Source organism: Microtus oregoni, unplaced genomic scaffold (assembly GCF_018167655.1).
Source record: "Microtus oregoni isolate MIOR12 unplaced genomic scaffold, Mior012 000011F_ref0000422, whole genome shotgun sequence".
NCBI lineage: Eukaryota > Metazoa > Chordata > Mammalia > Rodentia > Cricetidae > Microtus > Microtus oregoni.
Window position 1 is genome coordinate 2,334,006 of NW_024543070.1, and position 20,268 is coordinate 2,354,273.

A 20,268-nucleotide genomic window follows, 5' to 3' on the forward strand; every position below is an offset into this window, starting at 1 on the left:
CTTTTTGGGGTATTTGACAATTTCCTCATCCACCGTAAGTATATCTTTCTAATAGAGTACTCTCCCTTCATCCCACATACGCTTGGCGCATAGAGAAATGTGCCAAATAGAGGTTGGGTCACTAGACTCGTGGCCCGCCTAGCCACGCCATGAGCCTCTCCAAAGCTGGAACTGCCTGTGTGAACGCGTCACACGCCTTCACAATTTCTGACCTAGCTCTCTGTCTGATGTCACCACACATGCAAAGGGAACACGGCCTGGGATGGCATCTGTATCCCTGTGTGATGCACTCCACAGTTGTCTTTAGTGAAACCCCTTCCTCCGCCAGCCTCAGCAAGATTAAGTCGAATCCTCATCACGAGAGGGCTACAAATGCCAGAAAAGGCCATCTGTAACTCTGACCAAACGGGAAAGGAATGAGGGACATGGGAGAGAAGTCCATTTTACTTCCTGATTATCTACTGTTTCTAAAGCATCCATTTCAAACTTGCCAGGCACCTACTTGCCATGCTCCTAAGTTTAAAAAACATGAAATTTTCCATCAGGCCAGGCCACTAAACAGAGTTTTCAAATGCAGAAGCCACTGTTGTTCCACTTTAGTGAGGAGGGGAGGGAAAGGGCCAACTACCAAAGGTACCTCAAATGACCCACTGCCTTTTTTGAGCAGGCCAGCCTTGGCTGTGACCACATTAGCCCTTAGTTCCCTCGAAGAGAAGACTGGGGTAAGGGTGTGTTTGCCTTCTTCCAGCTCCAGGCCCCTTCCTGGGAGCTCTAAGAATTGCCATTGCATAACTCTAGAGTTACTCTGGATTCAGACCCAAATGTAAATGAACTGTTAGGTTGCTGGGAGGCCCTGGAGGCCTTCTGGGGAAAGACATCAGAGCCCAAGCTCTGCTGGGCTCCAGTGCTCCCTGGCAGGGTGGCAAACCCCAGTTGTGTGCAGAGAGGCAGGAGGCAAGACAAGAGGCTTGCAGCAGAGCCTGGTAGCTGGAGAGCTGGTTTATTGGAGGGACGGAACCCCGGAATCTGCCAGCCACGAAGAAGTGAAATAAATTAAGAAGAACAGGGAAATTACTGGCTAGGAGACAGAGTTATTATGGAAGACTTATTTAACTGTCCAAAAATTTACCCTGCATTTATTCTCAAAATTATCCAAATATTTCAACAATTATCTGTTGATATGGCTGTTGTCTGGACATTTTCTGACTGTTCCTCTCCAGTCTGTCTTACAGTGTGAACATTATTTTCTGTTGAAACCATTTCCTCAGTTCTATCATGAGCAGCACAACCTAGGCTATCTGTCCTTGCCGGTCCCAAAAGGTCTGAACTTGGGGGCAGGAATTTTCAGCTAGTGTAAAGCAAATGTCCTGTCGCAGGAGAAAATAAGAATTTATTTTTAACTGTGGTACATAATTGAATTTGAGTTGTATATGTATCCCCTTCAATAACCACTGTGAACAGTGATCCAAATGTGTTTTATAAAGACATTTCCACCTTCTTTGATACCTCTAGACCCAGAACACCAGATGTGGGCAGATGTCTTGCCTTGAAACCAGTACAGTGTTACCTTGGTTGTGCATACTTTGCACGCCGATGCCTTTAGAGTTTGTGCATTTTGGAAAACAAGGCCCATAATAAGCAGAGCGTGAGTCATTGCCATGGAGGTGACTTACAATTCAAATTGAATTAACTGTAAATGCAAGCAATTTGAGAAATATTAAGGCCTTATGTTCAGCGTTGTCACAACATTTGTTAGGGATTTCATCACCGTGTGGAGGCGTTTAGTTCCAGGCTAACATTTGGATAGAAGGAACGCTCCCCTGGAGCATGTAGGTCAAAAGAGTCGGCCCAGCTCTATGCTGCCCTGCCTGGAGGAACTGAGCACACAGCCTCTCTGGACCACAGCTTCCCCATCTCAGTCCCACCAACAGGACAGAGCACTGCCTGATCCAGAGGGCATGGCCACAAAGCCAGCCCCAGGAGCTGGTTATGAAATCTCTTGTAAGCAGAAAGGTGATGGGTAAACGTTCACTGTTGTTCCTAATACTGTTAGTCTAAAGGGGGTTTCTCTGTGAGCTTTCTGCTGCAGAGATTTTGGCAAGTCTGATTCAGTATGCTCACTGTGTCAAATGATTAGTGATTTTTTTTTTAAATAAGAGAAGGAGGAAACAAGGAGGGAGGCAGAGAGGGACTCATGTAAATGTTAAGTATTTATTAAATCATATTAAGTAAGCCACATTTAGCATATACAGAATAAAATTATGTTCACAAAAACTTTCAATATGAGGAAAATATTTATGATTTTAAGACATTATGTTTTCATCTATATCTATAAAGAAATACTAACTTCAATAAGAAAGAATTATAGCAGATTAATTGTGGCTCATTTCTCATTTCAAAGTGTGATTCTGAATGTTCCAAATTCCCTTTAATAAATGGTTCAATTTTGTTATCATAAAAATAATTAACAGCTCTTCTGGTCTCTTTGGCCTTGGTGGCAGAAGCGAGATGACGAAAGGCACATCATCCTTTGGAAAGCATTGCAATAAGACCCACACAGGGTGTGCCACCGCTGTGGCTGTAAGGGCCACCACCTTCAGAAGCCTCCTACCAAGCACAAGAGAAAGTATAACTGGAGTGCCAAGGCTAAGAGGTGAAGCAAACACTACCAGCATTGGGCAGATGAGACACCTAAAAGTTGCCCATCTAAGATTGAGACATGGATTCCATGAACGGACAACGCCTACACCCAAGAAGGCAGCTGTTGCAGCATCCAGTTCATCTTGAGGACTTCAAGCAGTCAGAAAATAAATGTTCTACTTTCAAAAATGAAAAAATTAACATAAATGTTAAAAATAAATAACCAAAGAGATACCGTGAGAACTGCAACCAGCATGTACAGGTGTCTGACTATGTCTACTGGAACACACACGTGTGGCCAGCCTGGCTCACTAGGAGCTGGTCAAGTAAATAAAGAGGATATTTGGTAGAACATTTAGACTAAAGATTAAGCCTTCAGGAAAGGGTTTGGTATAAGTCGCATCCAGAATATATAATGACTTTATGGTTCACGGTGCCACCATTTTTAGGAGTGGCAGGATCATTCAGAAGTCACCATGCCTCAGTGCATGGTCTGCTAGGGGTGAAAGCAATGCTATCCCATGGTTGTCAGGGGAAGCATCCACTTACCTACATAGTCATTGGCACACATTCAACCTATAGGCTCGTGCAAAGGTTTACAGAATGAAAGCCATCTCTGCACCTCATAGAAGCTTTACCTCGACTTCCTCCTCTGCAGAGTGCAAGGGGTCCATCCTATGGATTAAACAGCCACACACACTTGCACCTTCTAGTTTATTTCTCCAGTTAGAAGACGTCTCCCACCAGCACTTACCCTGGCCCTCCCACAAAAGATTCTCCAACCCACACCCAAGTGGTCTTTTGCCCACATCTGAATCACCTTTTGAAAAGTAGTCAGCACATATTAGCATCCAACTCAAATCTACTTCACTCTAAATGAAATGCCAAGTCTATGCCATCCAATGTATCAGAGCCTATCTTCCTCCACCTTACTTCCCATCATGCTCCTCCAGCCCACCTGACTCGAAACACACTGGTTTCCTTGCATAGTTACAAGATTAATTTCTTCTTATAGCAAATCTCTCCTTGGATGCCACCTTACTTTTAAATATAGGCAAATTTAGAAAGTAAAAAGTATGTGCCAAATATGAGCTTATTGAAGGACCTGAGGCTGCAAGCAGTAGCAGGCCATAAAGCAGAACTGCTAAGGTCACAGCTAAAGAGAAAAGAATGCAGAGTGAATGAGACCTAAAGTTCCTGAGAGGTGAGACTCTTCAAAGTAAAAGACATGAATTGAACTGACCAGAATGAGAAGGGACTACATTCTTTATTTATTTATTTATTTATTTATTATGTATACAATATCCTGTCTGTGTGTGCCTGCAGGCCAGAAGAGGGCACCAGACCTCATTACAGATGGTTGTGAGCCACCATGTGGTTGCTGGGAATTGAACTCAGGACCTTTGGAAGAGCAGGCAATGCTCTTAACCTCTGAGCCATCTCTCCAGCCCCCTAAGGGACCACATTCTTAACAAAGGAATGACAAGTGCTGTGGGATAATGTTCTTGTACCCTGGAAAGATTTGTCACTCATCTTGGTTTAATAAAATGCTGATTGGCCAGTAGCCAGGCAGGAAGTATGGGGGCAACCAGACTAGGAGAATTCTGGGAGGAGGGAAGATTCAATCTGCAGTTGCCACCCAGACAGTGAATACAGAGCAGGCAGCAAAAGGCAAAATATCCATGGCTCTACTATGGCTAAGGAAAGTTCCTCCCTTTGGTCCATCTAACCCTCAGCAAGGCAATTCAGTTCTCAATCTTTGCCCGGAAATTTCATTACCTGAAAAATGACTCAGTAGTCCTTAACTCGTTGGTTTCTTCTGACGATAAATTGAGGCAACCCTCATAGATATGGAGATGTAGCTTGGTAGTATACAACTTGATAGACATGCACAACATTTTCGGTCTGAGCTCCAGCATGACAAACACACCTGCGAGGCTCCTAGCAGAAGCCCTGGCACAGGGGTTTAGATTAGGTATGTTAACCCTCAGTACTGCTTTCAGATCAAAAGCAGTTACTAAGTGGACTGTGTGCTAGGTGCTCTTAGCTATTGCTGTTATAAATATCTATTTTTTAAAAATATTTAATTTATTATTTATACAGTATTCTGTCTGCTTGTATGCCTACAGGCCAGAAGAGGGCACCAGACCTCATTACAGATGGTTGTGAGCCACCATGTGGTTGCTGGGAATTGAACTCAGGACCTTTGGAAGAACAGGCAGTGCTCTTAACCACCAACCCATCTCTCCAGCCCTCTATTTTTTTTTTAAAGTCACTACATTGACTCCAAAATTTTGGACTCATAGGCTGAAAGGACTATAAAATAAAGATGAAAAGATGCCCACTTGAGAAGCTCTAAGGCAGGGGCAGTTTCTAAACTCAATTTGAAACAATGTCAGGACAAGTGGTAGTATTTCACAAGGTTTTGAGGATAGAGGATTTAAGTGGAATAAGTGGCTAGGTGTGGTGGAACATGGCTTTAAGACCACCACTGTGAGGTATAGTCAGAGTGATCTCTGAGTGCAAGGCCAGCCTGGTCTGTCTAGTGAGTTCTAGGTCAGCCAGGACTACATAGAGAGACCCTGCCTCAAAGAAAGGGAGGAGAAAGAAATAAGAAAGGCAGGGATGGGGATAGAGTCGGACAGCCTTCATAATGAACAAAATCATGAGGGCCAGTGAGCTCTCCGGCTGTCAGAACAGGCCATGGACTCAGACCACCGCAAGGCAGGGCAGCAACCAGAAGCCAAGGAGGAAGACAGGGAAACAACAGTCAAATAGTAGACAAATTTGACATATAGGAAATTTGCAGACTACAAATGGCAAGGAGCATATGGCCTCTCCATATGATACAGGACTACAGAGGAGAAACTGGCAGGAGACGTAGAAGAGACGGTGGAACTGGATGGGCTGGGAGCTGAGGGGTGTCAGGCATCCTGCACGCACTACACAGATCAGGCCCAGAGGGCAGCAGACACCGAAAGCTTTCCCATGGGCACCTCCTCCCGCAGCATGCCTTGGTTACTTCGGAGGTAATTACACTCTGCGGTTGGGTTGACACAGTGTAACCATACCCACCATTCTGGCTGCTTCCTTACGCCCTGCCACGCAGAGAGCCAAAATACAGAAAAGATGTGAGTCAAGGGAGTTAATTTGGCTTCGGGTAGATGTTCTGTAATCTTTGTCCCTATCATTTTCCCCCTGTCTCTCCACCTACCTGCTACATGGGGGGAGGGGGGTGAGAGAGAATGAGACTGTCCAAAGCAGAATAGCCAGGGTATAGAAAGGATAAAGAAGGGCGGGGCTAGAATGCATCCAGGATAGGACTGGGACTAAAGCAGAAAAAAAAGAAAAAGAAAAAGAAAAAAGTCTGGCCAGAGAGAATGAGAGTACCAAAGACAAGGAAAAAGCAAGAAAGGAAGGTGACAATCACAGGCCACAAGAAGGCCAAGCCTGGCATTTTGATTTTAATCATAGTACTACAACACCCATTTGAAAAGCAAATTCCTGCCCCTAATCCAGAGCTACTGAGCCAGAGGCTTTTGGTTCCCCAGACCGAATGGTGCTTGCCTCCCCGCTCCTGGAGATTCTTACAGCCACTAGACTCTAGGGCCGGGGTTCTCAATCTGTCAAGTAACCCTTTCATAGGAGTCACATACATTATGATTCATAACAGTGACAAAATTACAGTTATGAAGCATTGACAAAGATAATTCTATGTTCAGGGGTCACCGAAACTGTAGGAACTGTATTAAGGAGTCCCAGCATTAGGAAGATTGAGAACCACTGCCCTAGTGACTGGAGTCTGAAAACTTCTGAGGTACTGTGAAGTCGCTGGAAGCTTAAGGTTTTAAATGCACATAATATAAAACTTACCACTGTAACTAGTTGCCAAAGGTACGATTCAGCAGTCTATACATAGTATACATTGTTCCTTTTAGTGTTTTAAAGACAGGGGCCTTTCTATCCAGCCCAGGTTAGTCTTGAATTCAAACATCTTTCTGCTTCAGGAAGTGCTATAATTACAGGTGTGTGTCACCACACTTGGCTCCATGCCTTTTTATTATTATTATTTTGAGGCGTGCGTGCGTGCCTGTGTGTGCGTGTGCGCGCGTGTGTGTGCGTATGTGTGTGCGTATGTGTGTGTGTGCGTGTGCGTGTGCGTGTGTGTGTGTGTGTGTGTGTGTGGTATGTGAAGGCCAGAGGTCAAACTCAGGTGTCAGTCTTCAGAAGCTTGGTGTCTTTTTTTGTTTTTGTTTTTTTCAGACAGACCTGGGGATCTCTGATTAGGCTAGTCTGGCCAGCCAGTGAGAACCTGCCCACTCCCCAAACCCTCCTGTCCACCTCCTCAGCACTGGGATTGGAGGTATGCACCACCAAATCCGGCTTTTTACATGGGTGCTGGAGACTCTAACTGAGGTCCCCAACCTTGTGTGGCAAGCATCTATGAACTGAGTTATCTCTCCAGCCCCTATTTTGGTGTTTGTAAGATAGCCTCTTGCTGTGTAGATCTGACTGGCCCAAGATTTACTATCCAGACCAGGCTGGAGTTGAATTTGTGACAATTCTCCTGCCTCTGCCTCCCAAGTCTTGGGCTGATAACTGTGTGCTAGATTATTATTCTTGGTATTGGTTTGCTAATAGTTTTTCCAAAGGTTGACCAGTTATCTGAGATTCAGAGCAGACTCCCAAGCCCCAGAACTTAGATACTGCTGCAAGTAGCTGTGCTCTGAGTCAGGCTGGACTAGTAGAGCTATTTTTAAATTACACTCTGGGGTGGGGGAGCACATGTGTGCTATGGTCCTCATATGGAGGTCAGAGCCAAACTTCCGGAAGTGGGTTCTCTCCTTCTACCAGGTATGTCCCAAGGGTAGAACTCAGATGGCCTGGTCAGGCTTGGTAGCAAGTGCTTTACCTCTTGCTGGCCCATCTGAGACCTGTTTTGATAGTCTGCTTAGTTTGCTATCAGAGTAAAGACTCCAAGAACTATGAGGGCTTTGGTTGATATGAGATACATATATATTAGAAAAATATTGATTTTAGTTTAATGTCTTGCTCTCTATGATGTGCCTTGGCATTGGTAATTTTTATTCAAAATTTCTAGCTGCAGATTGTCACTTGGAGTTATTGTGATTTCTATGGTCAACACTGTTGGGATCTGTACAACGTGCTGATGGGCCCGTATTTACTGACACAGAGTGGCACACATATTTGTTGATGATCTGGTGTTATTTAATATTTATTAACAAGTAAGAGTGTGCTGGGTATTGAGATGTGTTCAGAATTCAATACCAGTGTCAAGACACCCTAATAAATTGACCCTGATCTGAGGTCCATGGTCAAGCAGTCTTTGCACCTTGGGGTTTCCTTGTGATTCGTTCAGATGTCACTAAGCCATTCATTCCCACTGTATTTCATTTTCAAGCTGGCTTGTTGCTGAGAGGACACTGAGTTACTGAAACCATGTATGTCTAGAACCAGAGTTCTATGTGTTCCCAATATCTGTATCCTGATTACCCTCCACTAGAAACATAGTTCTAAACATGAGCTCATTTTCCTTTTTACAGGAGAGATAAAGAGGTCGATATAGACAGGTGGGAAATAGGTTCTAGTGTTCTGTTGCACAGCTGAATAGCTTAGATGATAGTACTGGATGATAGACTCCAAAACAGCTGGAAACATACTCAGCATTTTCACTGGAAGTCCATGATAAATGTTGGAGGACATACACTGCCTTGACTTGAACATTACAAATGTATACACGCATCAAAACATCCCACGATATGCCAAAATATATGCATTAAATTTAAAAATAAAAATATGAAATCAAATAGAAAAGGCCATTTAGTAATTTAAAAAATATCTACACTGTGTGGTATATCTCTTTAGTACCTAATACTTTATTTGTGAGCAAGCTCGAACATTGCATTAAAATATTATTTAAACCTGATTTTGTTGTAAGTAATTAAGTCCAAGATGCATATTGTGGTCTCGTGTATATGATCTTCTGTTTTCATAGGTAAATAATCAAATTCTTTAGAAAATTTCATTGGTGGATAGTCACTGTATATATAGTGATGGCTTCATAAAGACATTTTTATTCAAAAGTACCATACTTTGATCTTTTTTCTTGCCCAGGCCCAAACTATTTTCTATCTATGTAGAGTGTACTAGAGGTGAAATTTACTACTAAAAAACAACTGAAAGTGGGAGGAATTCTGCACTGCTGCCCAAATTTTCTCGTATCTGTACAGCACTCTAAGCTATTATTCTGATTAATACACAGGGAGAGATTAAGTAGTTTCTCTCAGGCCTAACACATAGCTATATAATTTCAGCTCTTCATAGTTTAAAAAAGCATTTTAGAGCATGCTGGCACCTTTTTTTTTTTTTTTGATTGTTGTTAACTCTTCCAGGTACAAGAAATAGATTTCTCTCCTCCTTGAAGAAACAGTCCTGAAAAGGCCTCTTGTTTTATGAAGCATGCATGCTATAGAGCATATTTAAAGATCAGAAGTGTTTCTGTGATACCAAAGGGTCTGCTGACTGTCAACAAAATTTCTCACCAGGTACAGGGATGGGTGCGTGAGACCAGACTTAGAATTCAAACCTGCTCACTGTGAACCAAATTTAAGCATTTGCTGTAGAGCCTGGGCAAACAGTCCCACTGTGTGTTGCTATAAAAATGTTGTTTGGGGTATCAAGGACATCGTACAAACATCCTTTTCCAAAGCAGTGGCTCCGTAGAATAAACGTCTATTCTCATTGTCAGCCCTCCCTCGCAGGCCATTCTGAAAGCCATCGGTGCTGTTTGTAGCTTTATATCATTTGAATTCTTATGTGTGCATTAATTACTTCTAATGCAAAAATCCATTGATACTGTCTTAAAACTTAACAATGGACTTTCCATTCTGTAAATCATTGGAGTGAAGCATTATATCACAAGGAGCTGAAATTCAATGCTTCCTTTAGTAGTGTGGTTGTGGTTAGGTTGCTTTCTGTTTGTATATCTTTTACATCACAGGTTCCAGAAGAACTATATTCTCCCTTAAAAATCTACAGGGTGTAGGGGCTGCCTACTCTTCTGTGGTCTTTTTGAATAGATAGAGGACTTAGCGCTGTTCCTTGCAATAAATATTACTGTGCCAAAGTAGGCTAACAAGCTTTTGGTGCTTTACAAGATGCTGAAAATGTGCCTTGATTGCATTTACTTTGATTCCAATTAAGAAGCACTTAAGTCGTTTCTACTGCATTAGATTACACTGAGTCTTTCTAAAGATGAGACTTCATTATTGGAGGCCACTTTAATTTAAAATTATCACAGAGTGAAGAACACTGTTCATTTTAATAAAATGAGCTTAAATCCCATGACGTGATTTCACAACCGCCTACTGTAGATTATGGTTTATTAAATAATAGTACAGGGGCCCTGGGAGAATCGTTTAAAATACTGAGCGCCTCATTCACAGTTCATTTGAGACAGGGCAGGTCACATTGCTTTTTTAATACTAGACAGAAACCAGAAATGTTATTGGGGGAAATTTTATATAAATGAAAATAAGGAGATAAAGCCGAGGCCCAGCAGGGAACATGCTGCCCTCTCCCTGGTTCTAAGCAGAGAGTTTTCCAGCTGATTGAAATGAAAATGAACTTCTGACTTCGCCGGCAACAGTAGCCAAATGAACAGAAAGTGCCACCAATTTCCCCAACTTCTTGAAATGCAACATTCCTCCTTTTAAAACAGAAAACTACTTTGACATAAAAATCTTACACATTCCCAATCAGGACAAAAATCAAGCCCCCCCCCCCCTGGTATGTCCAGCAGTGTCAGACATTTTTTTTCAAAAGTTATTATTTCACAAGCCTCGGTTTGTTTTAATGTTTCAAACGAGAAAAATGATGATTAAAAGCAAATGTCCTAAAGTCAGTTATTTCGTACTAAGCAGAAACCACACAGCTCGCTTTCATTGGATGGAGCCCTGCAGACACATTTGGCTTGCCCATCACTGATACTTCAGGAATAAAAGCAACTTGTGGTTTGTGGTTAGTGATTAAGAACCAGTGAACTCGTGTGCGCTCTCCTATAGAAGAACCCGCTGCCTGTTGAGCAGTTCACACTTTGTAGCAGCATCTTTATTATGCCTTCCAGAACTAATTGACCTAAAACCCAGGGACTCTACGATATATCTGTTGGATAATTAGAAGTCTGAGGACCAACAAATAAAACCTGTTATTGATGTCCAGATCTGGAGTCAAACAAACACTTCACAGCTGCAATTTGCAAAACTTACTCCCTTTGAAATGGGGATCCTATCAAAGGTGTACTGATCAGATTCCTACGGGTGCGGTCAACGCTCTCTCCAAAGCCAGAGTAAAACCTTACAATAACGCAATGAGGCCAGGAGACTGAGGTAGGAGGACTGAGTGTCCAGCTAGGCTGAACCACATGCTGTGTTGGTGTTTTCAAAATAACTAATAAACAGCTCTGTAACATTGACAACAACCTGCCCTTCCTTTCTCGGAGCCTAGGTGAGTCTCTTCTGGAGGTAATTGAAGCTTCCTAGCAAGGCTGCCTGACCTTGAGAAGCAGGAACCGCGGGGTGGGGGCTTAGTGACCTATTTTAGTGATCAGTAACTATAGATATCAGACAATGCGCTTGCTGTCAATGATCATTGCTAAAATCTGTCTATACCACACTGGAACAATCAATGTTGTAAATGATTGCAATAATCAAGGAAATTGCCTAATTTATAAATCCTTGCATGGGGCATTTTAATGGATTCCTCCATTTTAATGCCGATGCCTTCAGAGCTCAATGAATTGTTGTCTAGGCTGTCATTACACAAAATGATAAAAACATTCCGTCTGGTAGGGAAACCGCATCTCATGGATATTCAGACCCTCAATCCGTGATCACTCATTAGTGACTTCCACCAAAGTTCCATGCTCCGGAGCTTCGTGAGGAGCAAAGGAACAGGCGTGTTCATGTCTGTGCGTTTATGTAAACCATTACAGTTTTGGAATCTGGAAAAAAACAACAACTGACCTTGTAATGTATGAACTGTAACACAGTGGGAACATCCCCCAGCCCTGACAACACATATCATAACAGTTTATCTCTCCTTTTCTCCTAATGCTGGCCCAGTTTTTTTTTTTTTTTTTTTTTAACCACCAAGTCTCGGAGTCTGCGGGCTCCACCATCGTGCTAATCTCCCAAACTGTGAATCACGCAAACATACGCTGTCCCGATCCTCACTGTCCACTAACAGGTGGATCTCCCGAGCCCACCTGGAAACCCAGGCAGCACACTGGGTCCCCTAAGCCCTCCGCGCATAGATTACTTGGTTAATCCTTGGCCAATTGATTCCGGCCAATAGTGTACTGTCAGTGCCTTACTTACTGCTCAGTCTCACTAACCTGACATTTATGGTGCACTGATTGGCCTCTGTCAGGGCTGCCGCTTGTAAATTCACTTTGAAAAGCTTTGTGTTAACAGCCTTCAGCCAGGCTCCGGGAAGAGGACGAACAGCCAGCCGACAAGCTCGACCTCCTGCCCTTATTACAGTGAGTAAATCAGGGTTTGAGCCATTAGGCTGGAGCCTGGGGCCTACACAAAGAGGACTGACATGACAAAAGGTCAACCTCTGTCACACATGTGTAACAATTTGGATAATGGAATTCTGTAACTTATCTGAGCGAGGTGGTAAATGCTCACCGGGGGAAAAAAAGATGCCGGTCCCTGGCTTCACCGACTTTTATGCTAAGTACTTACACCAGAGTCTATGTTTCTTGTGTAAATACACAAGGAATGTCTGAACTCATGAAATCTTGGAGCATATATGGTTCTGAAACAGAAAGAAAGCAAAAGAGAGGCGGGCTCCGATTTTATATACAGCTGCCTTCAGAACATCTGCACACCACCAATGTCTCACAGCCATCCCTGGAGAAAAGAGAACCTCCCTACTACTGCAGGAGCTGAACAAGGTGCAGGTTTTCCCACACGATCGAACGTGTTTAACCCATAAAACTACACTACAGCTCTCTGTGACTCTAAGGTGAAGCATAGCTTTCTCACAAACACCAAAAATTGCTGTAATTTGCACAGGGGAATGAGCCGGCACCCTCCGTCAGTCTCTGGGGACCACGTTTCCATCACACCACCTGCTGGCCTGACATATGATGGGGAAGAGATTGTGTCTTCAGCACAACCTCTAAGATGCCCACTTTGCTTCCTCCATTCTGCTATTAAGGCAGAGGAATGAAAAATAACAAATGACAGAAGAAGACAATACCATTTTGAAGCAAGAAATACTTGTGAATCATTTTCTTCCCAGGGACAAAATGCTCTCAATAAAACAAAAAAGTCAGCTTCCAGATAATAAATAAAATGAGACACCTAGTCCTGCGTGCACAGAATACATCAACTTCATAAGGCATTTACTCCTGCCACATACGCCATGTCAAGTTTATGCTTAGATGAAACCTCACCCATGCAAGGATTTCCAAATAGGTTTTTAAAGTTTTGTTTTTTAAGCTAAGTCTTTTAGGGATTTGGAAAACCAAGGAGACTATGAGACCTAAGCCAAAAGGACTTAAAAGAGACCCTGTCAGAGCCAACGTGAAGCCTTACATCTTTGATTTTTAACACAATGCTGGAAACCATTCCAGAAAGCAGCAGATGGCTTTACAGTTTATGTAAAACTACAAACCTCTCTCACTCTATCAAACGGGCACCCTCTATAAACGACATCTTCAAATCAAATGAGGCAAAGGCAGGGATGCCCGCCAGCTGTTAGGGTGCCTGCCTGAAAACATAGCAAGGACATAGCAGTAGCTCACTTTTAATGAAGAAATGACTGGAGTTTTGTGAAATTGACTTATTTTTAACTACATTGATATCTGGAGTAGTATACTAAGTGATAAGTGGCTGAAATATCATTTTTACTTCACTGTAACGTGACAGTCACAAAATTTATAGAGCCTGTCTTTCCCTGTCTTGAGAAAAGGCCGATATGAGCCAGAGTGTATAAAACAAAATATGGCATTTACAGTTACAATATTATCCCTGAACAATTTTAAGTGATTTTTAACTTAATATAAAAGTATTGATTCAAATGATTTTTTCACACCCAAATATATATCTATGTGTGCATGTATATATATAATAGAGTTATTAATAAAAAATTACACAGCACAGTCAAAAAAATAAAATCAGTCCATTTCCTTCTGGTATCAATTGCCTTTGATGGTTTTGACATATAAACATTTAGCAGCATGAAATATATATTCAACACTGGTTTTCGCTAATATTTTTTGATGCAAGCTAAATGGTAATGCTAAAAATTAGACCATCTACTTTAAGCAGAACTCTTATTATGTCTAAAATATCATGGCACAGAGTCAAACCACAAAAAAGCCCATATTATGCTATCCTCCTTGATTTTTACAGCTCATCTTTAAAGAGAGTGTGAATGACAATGACACACTCAGGCTTATTCAAGCGAAAGGGAAGACAGGTTGTATAAAATTAAATTCCACTCCAGAACCTTGACTGTAATCCTAACAAGCCACTACGTTATCTCAATTAGCAGGGGAAAAAAATGACGGTGAAAATGGGTACAACTTTATTTTGTCATTGTTGTTAAAATTTCTTGTCAAGTGAGACCATGAGTTGAAAGATGTAATTCTAGCTTATCTTAGATTGTGACTTTATTTCAAACTTTGGTATTTTATTCCAGCAGAATATTAAGTATACACTGCGTGCATTCCTCGGGTCTAGTCATATTAAATTCTGATGTTAAGCAGAAAGAGGAAACCATATACAGCTAGACTAATTTCTCTCAAGGGGAAAAAAGAGCACATTAATAACCAAGATGATGTTTTCATAAATGTTGGAATCAAATGTGCCTTTTCACTTCCTCATCAGAGAACACATTAGGATAGTTATCTCACTCCCATCTATAAGACATAACTGTGGAGAGTGTGCTCTCTCTGAATGATTTCTGCCCAGTACATCTAAATAGAACTAAAGCCTGTGTCCACATCGGGTTAGAATAAATGCATATAGCTATAGGGCCACTTAGTGTTTTCTGTAATGGTTTTGTTTCAAGTATCTAAACTTGTCACTTTTTAAAACACATTAAAATTCGAATCCCAAAAGTAACTGGCCAAATAGAAAAAAGTAATTTGGATTTTGTCTTTTAAATTTGGCTTTAACTTGCTAATCTCTTTCCACTGGAAAAAAATTAATAACCTTAGATCACTGGATACAGGGAGAATTGAAGAAAAGACAAGCTCTCCTCATAAATGCCTGAAGATTCAAATCGCGTAGAACGGTAGCATAAGATGGTGTCTAACTCCTTTAAGCTGCTGTATTCTGCATCGCTGGGATCATACACAGTGAAAACGCTAACCTAGAACATGACGGCATGCTTACAAACGAATTCTCCATGGCAATGTGCAGCAAACATTTAAAAGTTCTCCTACGAATAAAATGAAGCTTTTAATGAGTGATCTAAAAGACTACCTAGGTGTGAATCTGTTTGCTTCTCTCCTAACCCTTCCTGTGCACAACTGCTGAGACAGAGCCAGCCACACAGTGAACTGTAAACTGAAACAAAGATCCACCATCCACTCAGAAAGAGGAGTAGGGGAAATTAGCAATCCATTTACTGTACCCAAATAAAGATAAGCTACCCCGGTGAGATCTATCCGGAACGGAGAATTGAACTCTAGGTATGAAGACATTTCTTCAAAATATACTAAGAAAAAAAGACTAGGAAGAAGAATGTTTACGGTTGATTTTTAAAATGAAGAGTCATGATTCACTTTCTTGAAATTCTGCTGTAGAATTTGTATCTTAGAAAATGTCTAAGATAATATTTATGTGAATATTTTGTGAGTCATCAAAACCGCTGTGAAGCCTTTCCTGGGAAGATCTGTGGGGTAGTCCAGTCATGGACACTACCGGAAATAAACAATGATTCGACTTTTTCAGGATAGAAGGCAAACTTAAATTTTAAAAGGCAATTCAATATTTATACTTGCCTATTATTAAAAATGACTTGATTCAAATGTCTCATAAATCATGATACTTAAATTTTTAAATCATAATTTATTCATTTTTTTAATATTTTGTTTTGGTAAGACAGGGTCTCAAACAGCCTCTTCTGTCTTCAAACTTCCTTCCTATGTAGCTAAGGCTGACTTTGAATGCCTGATCCCTCTCCACCTCCCACAAAATGGCCTAATTTTATACAGTAACGAGGATCAAACTCGGGAAATCACACACGCGAGGCAAGCACTCTAACAACTCAGCTACATTCCCAGCCATTCATATTTCATATCTTAAAAGTAATTATACTAATGAAAGTCTAGGCCCTATTTTAAAAAGGGTCCTGTCACCACAAATGGTCACTGCCACTAAAGCACCCCAGTCAGGAACAAATTTTTACCACCTCTCAGGAGATATTTTACATGGTTGAAATTTTAATATCCCTTCAGCCCCACCCCGCAAATGAGAGTCATTCTAATTATTATTAGAGAGGAATGATAAAATAGATTAATTATGTTCTGAACTAGGAGTGGGAGCCTATAGATAGATCATTCAAGCACAAACCTAGTAGGTCAGTTAACACCAAGAACTTAACTTTATACATCTTCCTAATACACACAAGTCACATACCCTAAACAAGAGGTGAAACTCCCTTTAAATCCATGGAAGTATCAAGAAAAGAAAGCAGTCTTATTATTATGACAGAATTATTTCCCCCACCATGTACTAATCAAAAGTGTAACAAAGAAGTTTCATGGCTTTCCTCGTTAATATGTATTGCTGACCTCTGTCTGTGTAGTGGCTTCAGACCAACAGCCCAATCACTCAAAGCCTTCTAGGAAAAAAAAAATGAACTATGGGAATTTTTTTTCGCATTTATGGCTTTGTTCTCCAAAGTCTAAAAATAGACAAGCCTCAGAGGGCGGGATCAGTCCGGTTTCACATTTTCAGATAGAAAAAAATCTGTATTGGACCACAAACCACCGCTTTGCGGGTTTCCCTGGGAAGCATCGGCAGACATTTAACAATGTGATATTAGAGTCTTTAATAACACCACTGGAGCATGAAGAGTGCATGGACAGACTTTCTAAACGTGAAGCACCGGAGGTTACAACTGAATTATTGAGGAAAAAAAAAAAAAGAAGAAAGCAAGCAACGAGGAAGGGCGTCAAAGCCAGGTGTTCTCATTGTGTTCTACTTGTCCATTCTGCTAGGCAGTTTCATCCCAGACCACTGACTTCCTCCTGCCTGTTCTGGACCTTAAATTTCTGAATGTTTCCTGTTGGTTTTGGTTTTTTAAGAAAAGCCTCATTTGGTGACATAAATATGTCCACCCCTGACCCCCTTGCTCAGGGACTCCATCCAGAAAGACAAAAATGTTCAACTGCTTTCCAACAACTGTTTAGGAGTGATCAGGACACTGGAAGCCCGGATCCAGGACTCTGTGGATAAGTACAGAGTGGGCAGCCCTTGGGTTACCCTGTCCTCACCTCCGAGGGACATTCCTCCTCCATCAAGGGAGACTTTGCAAACACAGGCCTCAGTCCCCTGACCCCAGCAGTCACGTGAGGCTTCTGGACAGTAACTGTTACAACACTCTCTCCAGTCCCTAACACAAAGCTGGTCAAAGGGATCTCAGTAGACATGTAAATGGATTATTAAGTTTTATGTAGTGAGTTGGGACAGTTCACCACAAAAATGATCACACTGGCAAGCCACTGAGCCATGTGTAACCAGAAAGCATACTGTTGCCGAAATAGCCCCATACTGAAGTCCTAGGGTCCTCTTGTACAATAAGGCCCCAACAATAAGACTCTGACTTCTTTACTTTTCCCTTCCTTCCTTATTTTTTTGTTTGCTTGTTTTGAGACAGGGTTTCTCTGTGTAACAACCTCATCTGTCCTAGAACTTGCTGTTGTACACCAGGCTGGTCTCGAACTCACAGAGATCCACCTGCCTCTGCCTCCTGAGTGCTGGGATTAAACGTGTGCACCTCCACTACCACCCAGCTAACTCTTTCTGATGACTCTGACCGGGCTGCAGATTTACAGCATCTACAATTATGGCCTCTAGTAGTTAGTCTTTCAAAACTAGTTCTCCATGAGTGGAGTAGCTAAAATCAGCCAAAGGATTATATGATTATAATCCTCTATCTTTACAATTATGGCCTCTAGTAGTTAGTCTTTCAAAACTAGTTCTCCATGAGTGGAGTAGCTAAAATCAGCCAAAGGATTCTTTACAATTATGGCCTCTAGTAGTTAGTCTTTCAAAACTAGTTCTCCATGAGTGGAGTAGCTAAAATCAGCCAAAGGATTCTTTACAATTATGGCCTCTAGTAGTTAGTCTTTCAAAACTAGTTCTCCATGAGTGGAGTAGCTAAAATCAGCCAAAGGATTATCTGATTATAATCCTCTATCTTTCAGGAGTGGACCTCAGTGATCAAGCAGGAAGCTCTGGTCAGAATTTTTCAGATACGATATTTTTAAATCATAGTCCAGATTACCTTATAACAAAATGCTGTTTTCTCATGCTTTGATTATCTACCTCGTTGAAAGTTGTATAGTTTCACTTTGTCAGAAGGGAAACCAATTTTTTAAGTTTTGATTTACAATATAACTCATAAAGGGGTTTGGAGACTTTCAAAGTTCTAGACTTTCAAAAGTTCTATTTTGGTCTCTCACAGTCAGCATTTACCCACCCACCCCCCCAAAAAAAAGAAAAAAATGTTTTAGATGACCTAGAATTGGCCCCAAATTTGCTATGTAAGTTAGGGTGACCTTGAACTTCTGACTTTCTTACCCCCACCTCCCCGTGCTAGGGTTACAGGTGTTCACTGTCTTTCCAGTTAAGTAGCATCAAGGACCAGGTGTTCCTTCTTATTAAGCAAGCAAGCACTTTTCCTTAACACTGCAAGCTTGTTTTCATCTGAGAAATTACCCGACTGTCCCCTCTCTGTTTTTGTGGCTCCAGGCACAGAAAAGAGCTGGGAACCTGGCATTCAGGTCACCTAGCTCTAATAGTAACTCTACCTCCTCCTAGGCTGTTTTCTCTTTTCTTCAAGATTGACAGGCCTAGGGGCTAATCCTTCCCAGTTTGAACACAAGCAGGTTAAGGTGGCTCCGATTTCTGCAACCCACAGACCCCTCACTGCCGGAACTTCAGAAGCCAGCCCTCCACAGAAGAGGGGAACTCAGTCCCCTAAATGTCAGTAGGGGCAGAGGATGGGGTTTGGGCTTCTGCCCAGGGCCCAGGCTTCAGGGCAAGGTGTTCAGCTAGCTAGGGCAGCTTACCTCCCAGAGGTGCTGCGTGTTCCTCACGGCGCCGGTCTGCACTTTCTCCGGGGGCAGGAGCACGCCCTGGAAGGGCCCAATCCAGGTGCCCTGCTGGATCCTCTGCGCAGCACAGATGCCATACGCCAGGCCGGGCACAGTGCTGGTGCACAGGCACACCTCCCGGGGCAGGTCCCGCAACCACTCAGGCAGTTCCGGCGGGGGTGCAGCGGCCGCAGCGCTGCTGGTGCCCACAAGCCGGCGCAAAGAGTGCAATGGCCCATGCATGGGGCACTCCCCGTTGCGGTTGTCCGCACACATGTCGCAACCTGTGGGAGACACCAGGGAAGGAGAGAAAGGAGCGTGTTAACCCGGTCTCTTTTTTCGCGGGTGGGTGAGGGGGGTGGGAGACGATCCTCGGGTAAACTCCCTAACTGCAGCAGACAAACCACCTGTTGAGGAGACACCAGAGAAGGGCGCCGAGGCCACAGGTTGTCGGAAAGGAACTCGCACCGCACCCTGGGAACCTGCAACTCAAACATGCCTGCTAGGATCAACTCAGGGCTTCATTGTTGAGTTTGCATAGCCAGGTGTGCTTTCCAGGCTCCTAACGCTTGCACCTTTTGCTTCCGGTTCAAGTTGCCTGCATTTAAGCTTTTCTTCTCTAACCCTCACCGGTTCCTATGCCTTCGCCCTCCCCCAGCAAACCTCAGGGTTTGCTTATCCTTGCATCCTCCAGAAGTCTGCTTCTTGTCCAACCGGTTATCTCAGATAGTCGCCTGAGTATTTGGTTCTGCTCTTGGGCTATCAAAGCGGGAGTGACAGGTACAAACGCTGGACTCCACAGCTTCCAACTCTGTCGCCAGAGCGCAAGCCCCAGTCCCCGCCCTCTGGGAGCTGCGCCCCTACTCTCGGTCCAGCGCCCACCCCAGGGACTCCAGACTGCTAGGATAAGTGGGAACTAGGAGACAGTGGGGGTGTCGGTAGTGAGTGTACATGCAAGTTCTTCCCAGAGGCCAAACCAGATAAGAAATTTAAGGATCAAGGTCTCTAATGATCGGGGTAATGATTCGATGAGCAGCCTAGAAGGCTGAGCCCAGGTTAAATAAGATTGTCTCATTTAGTGACGCTGTTGCGGAAGCTGTTCCTAACTTACTCCAGAGAAGACAGCTCACACTCGCGGGGATTCCTACCCTCAAGGCATGCCTCTCCAGAACACCCAATGTTGTTTGGTTCGAACTGGGCAGAAAGGGCTAGGCGGACAGGAGAAGCTAGGCTTTCAGCGACCATGCTGTCGGAATCGCAGA

General features: G+C 42.8%; 1 protein-coding gene across 1 annotated transcript in view; it reads right to left on the minus strand.

The window, feature by feature from the left end:
* LOC121453606 (putative histone-lysine N-methyltransferase PRDM6) overlaps positions 1-20,268 on the minus strand; it is a 102,729-nt gene that overhangs the window by 74,084 nt on the left and 8,377 nt on the right. Inside the window, exon 3 of the mRNA XM_041660487.1 lies at positions 18,983-19,290. Coding sequence (XP_041516421.1) covers positions 18,983-19,290 — 308 coding nt within the window. The remainder of the gene's footprint in view (positions 1-18,982; positions 19,291-20,268) is intronic.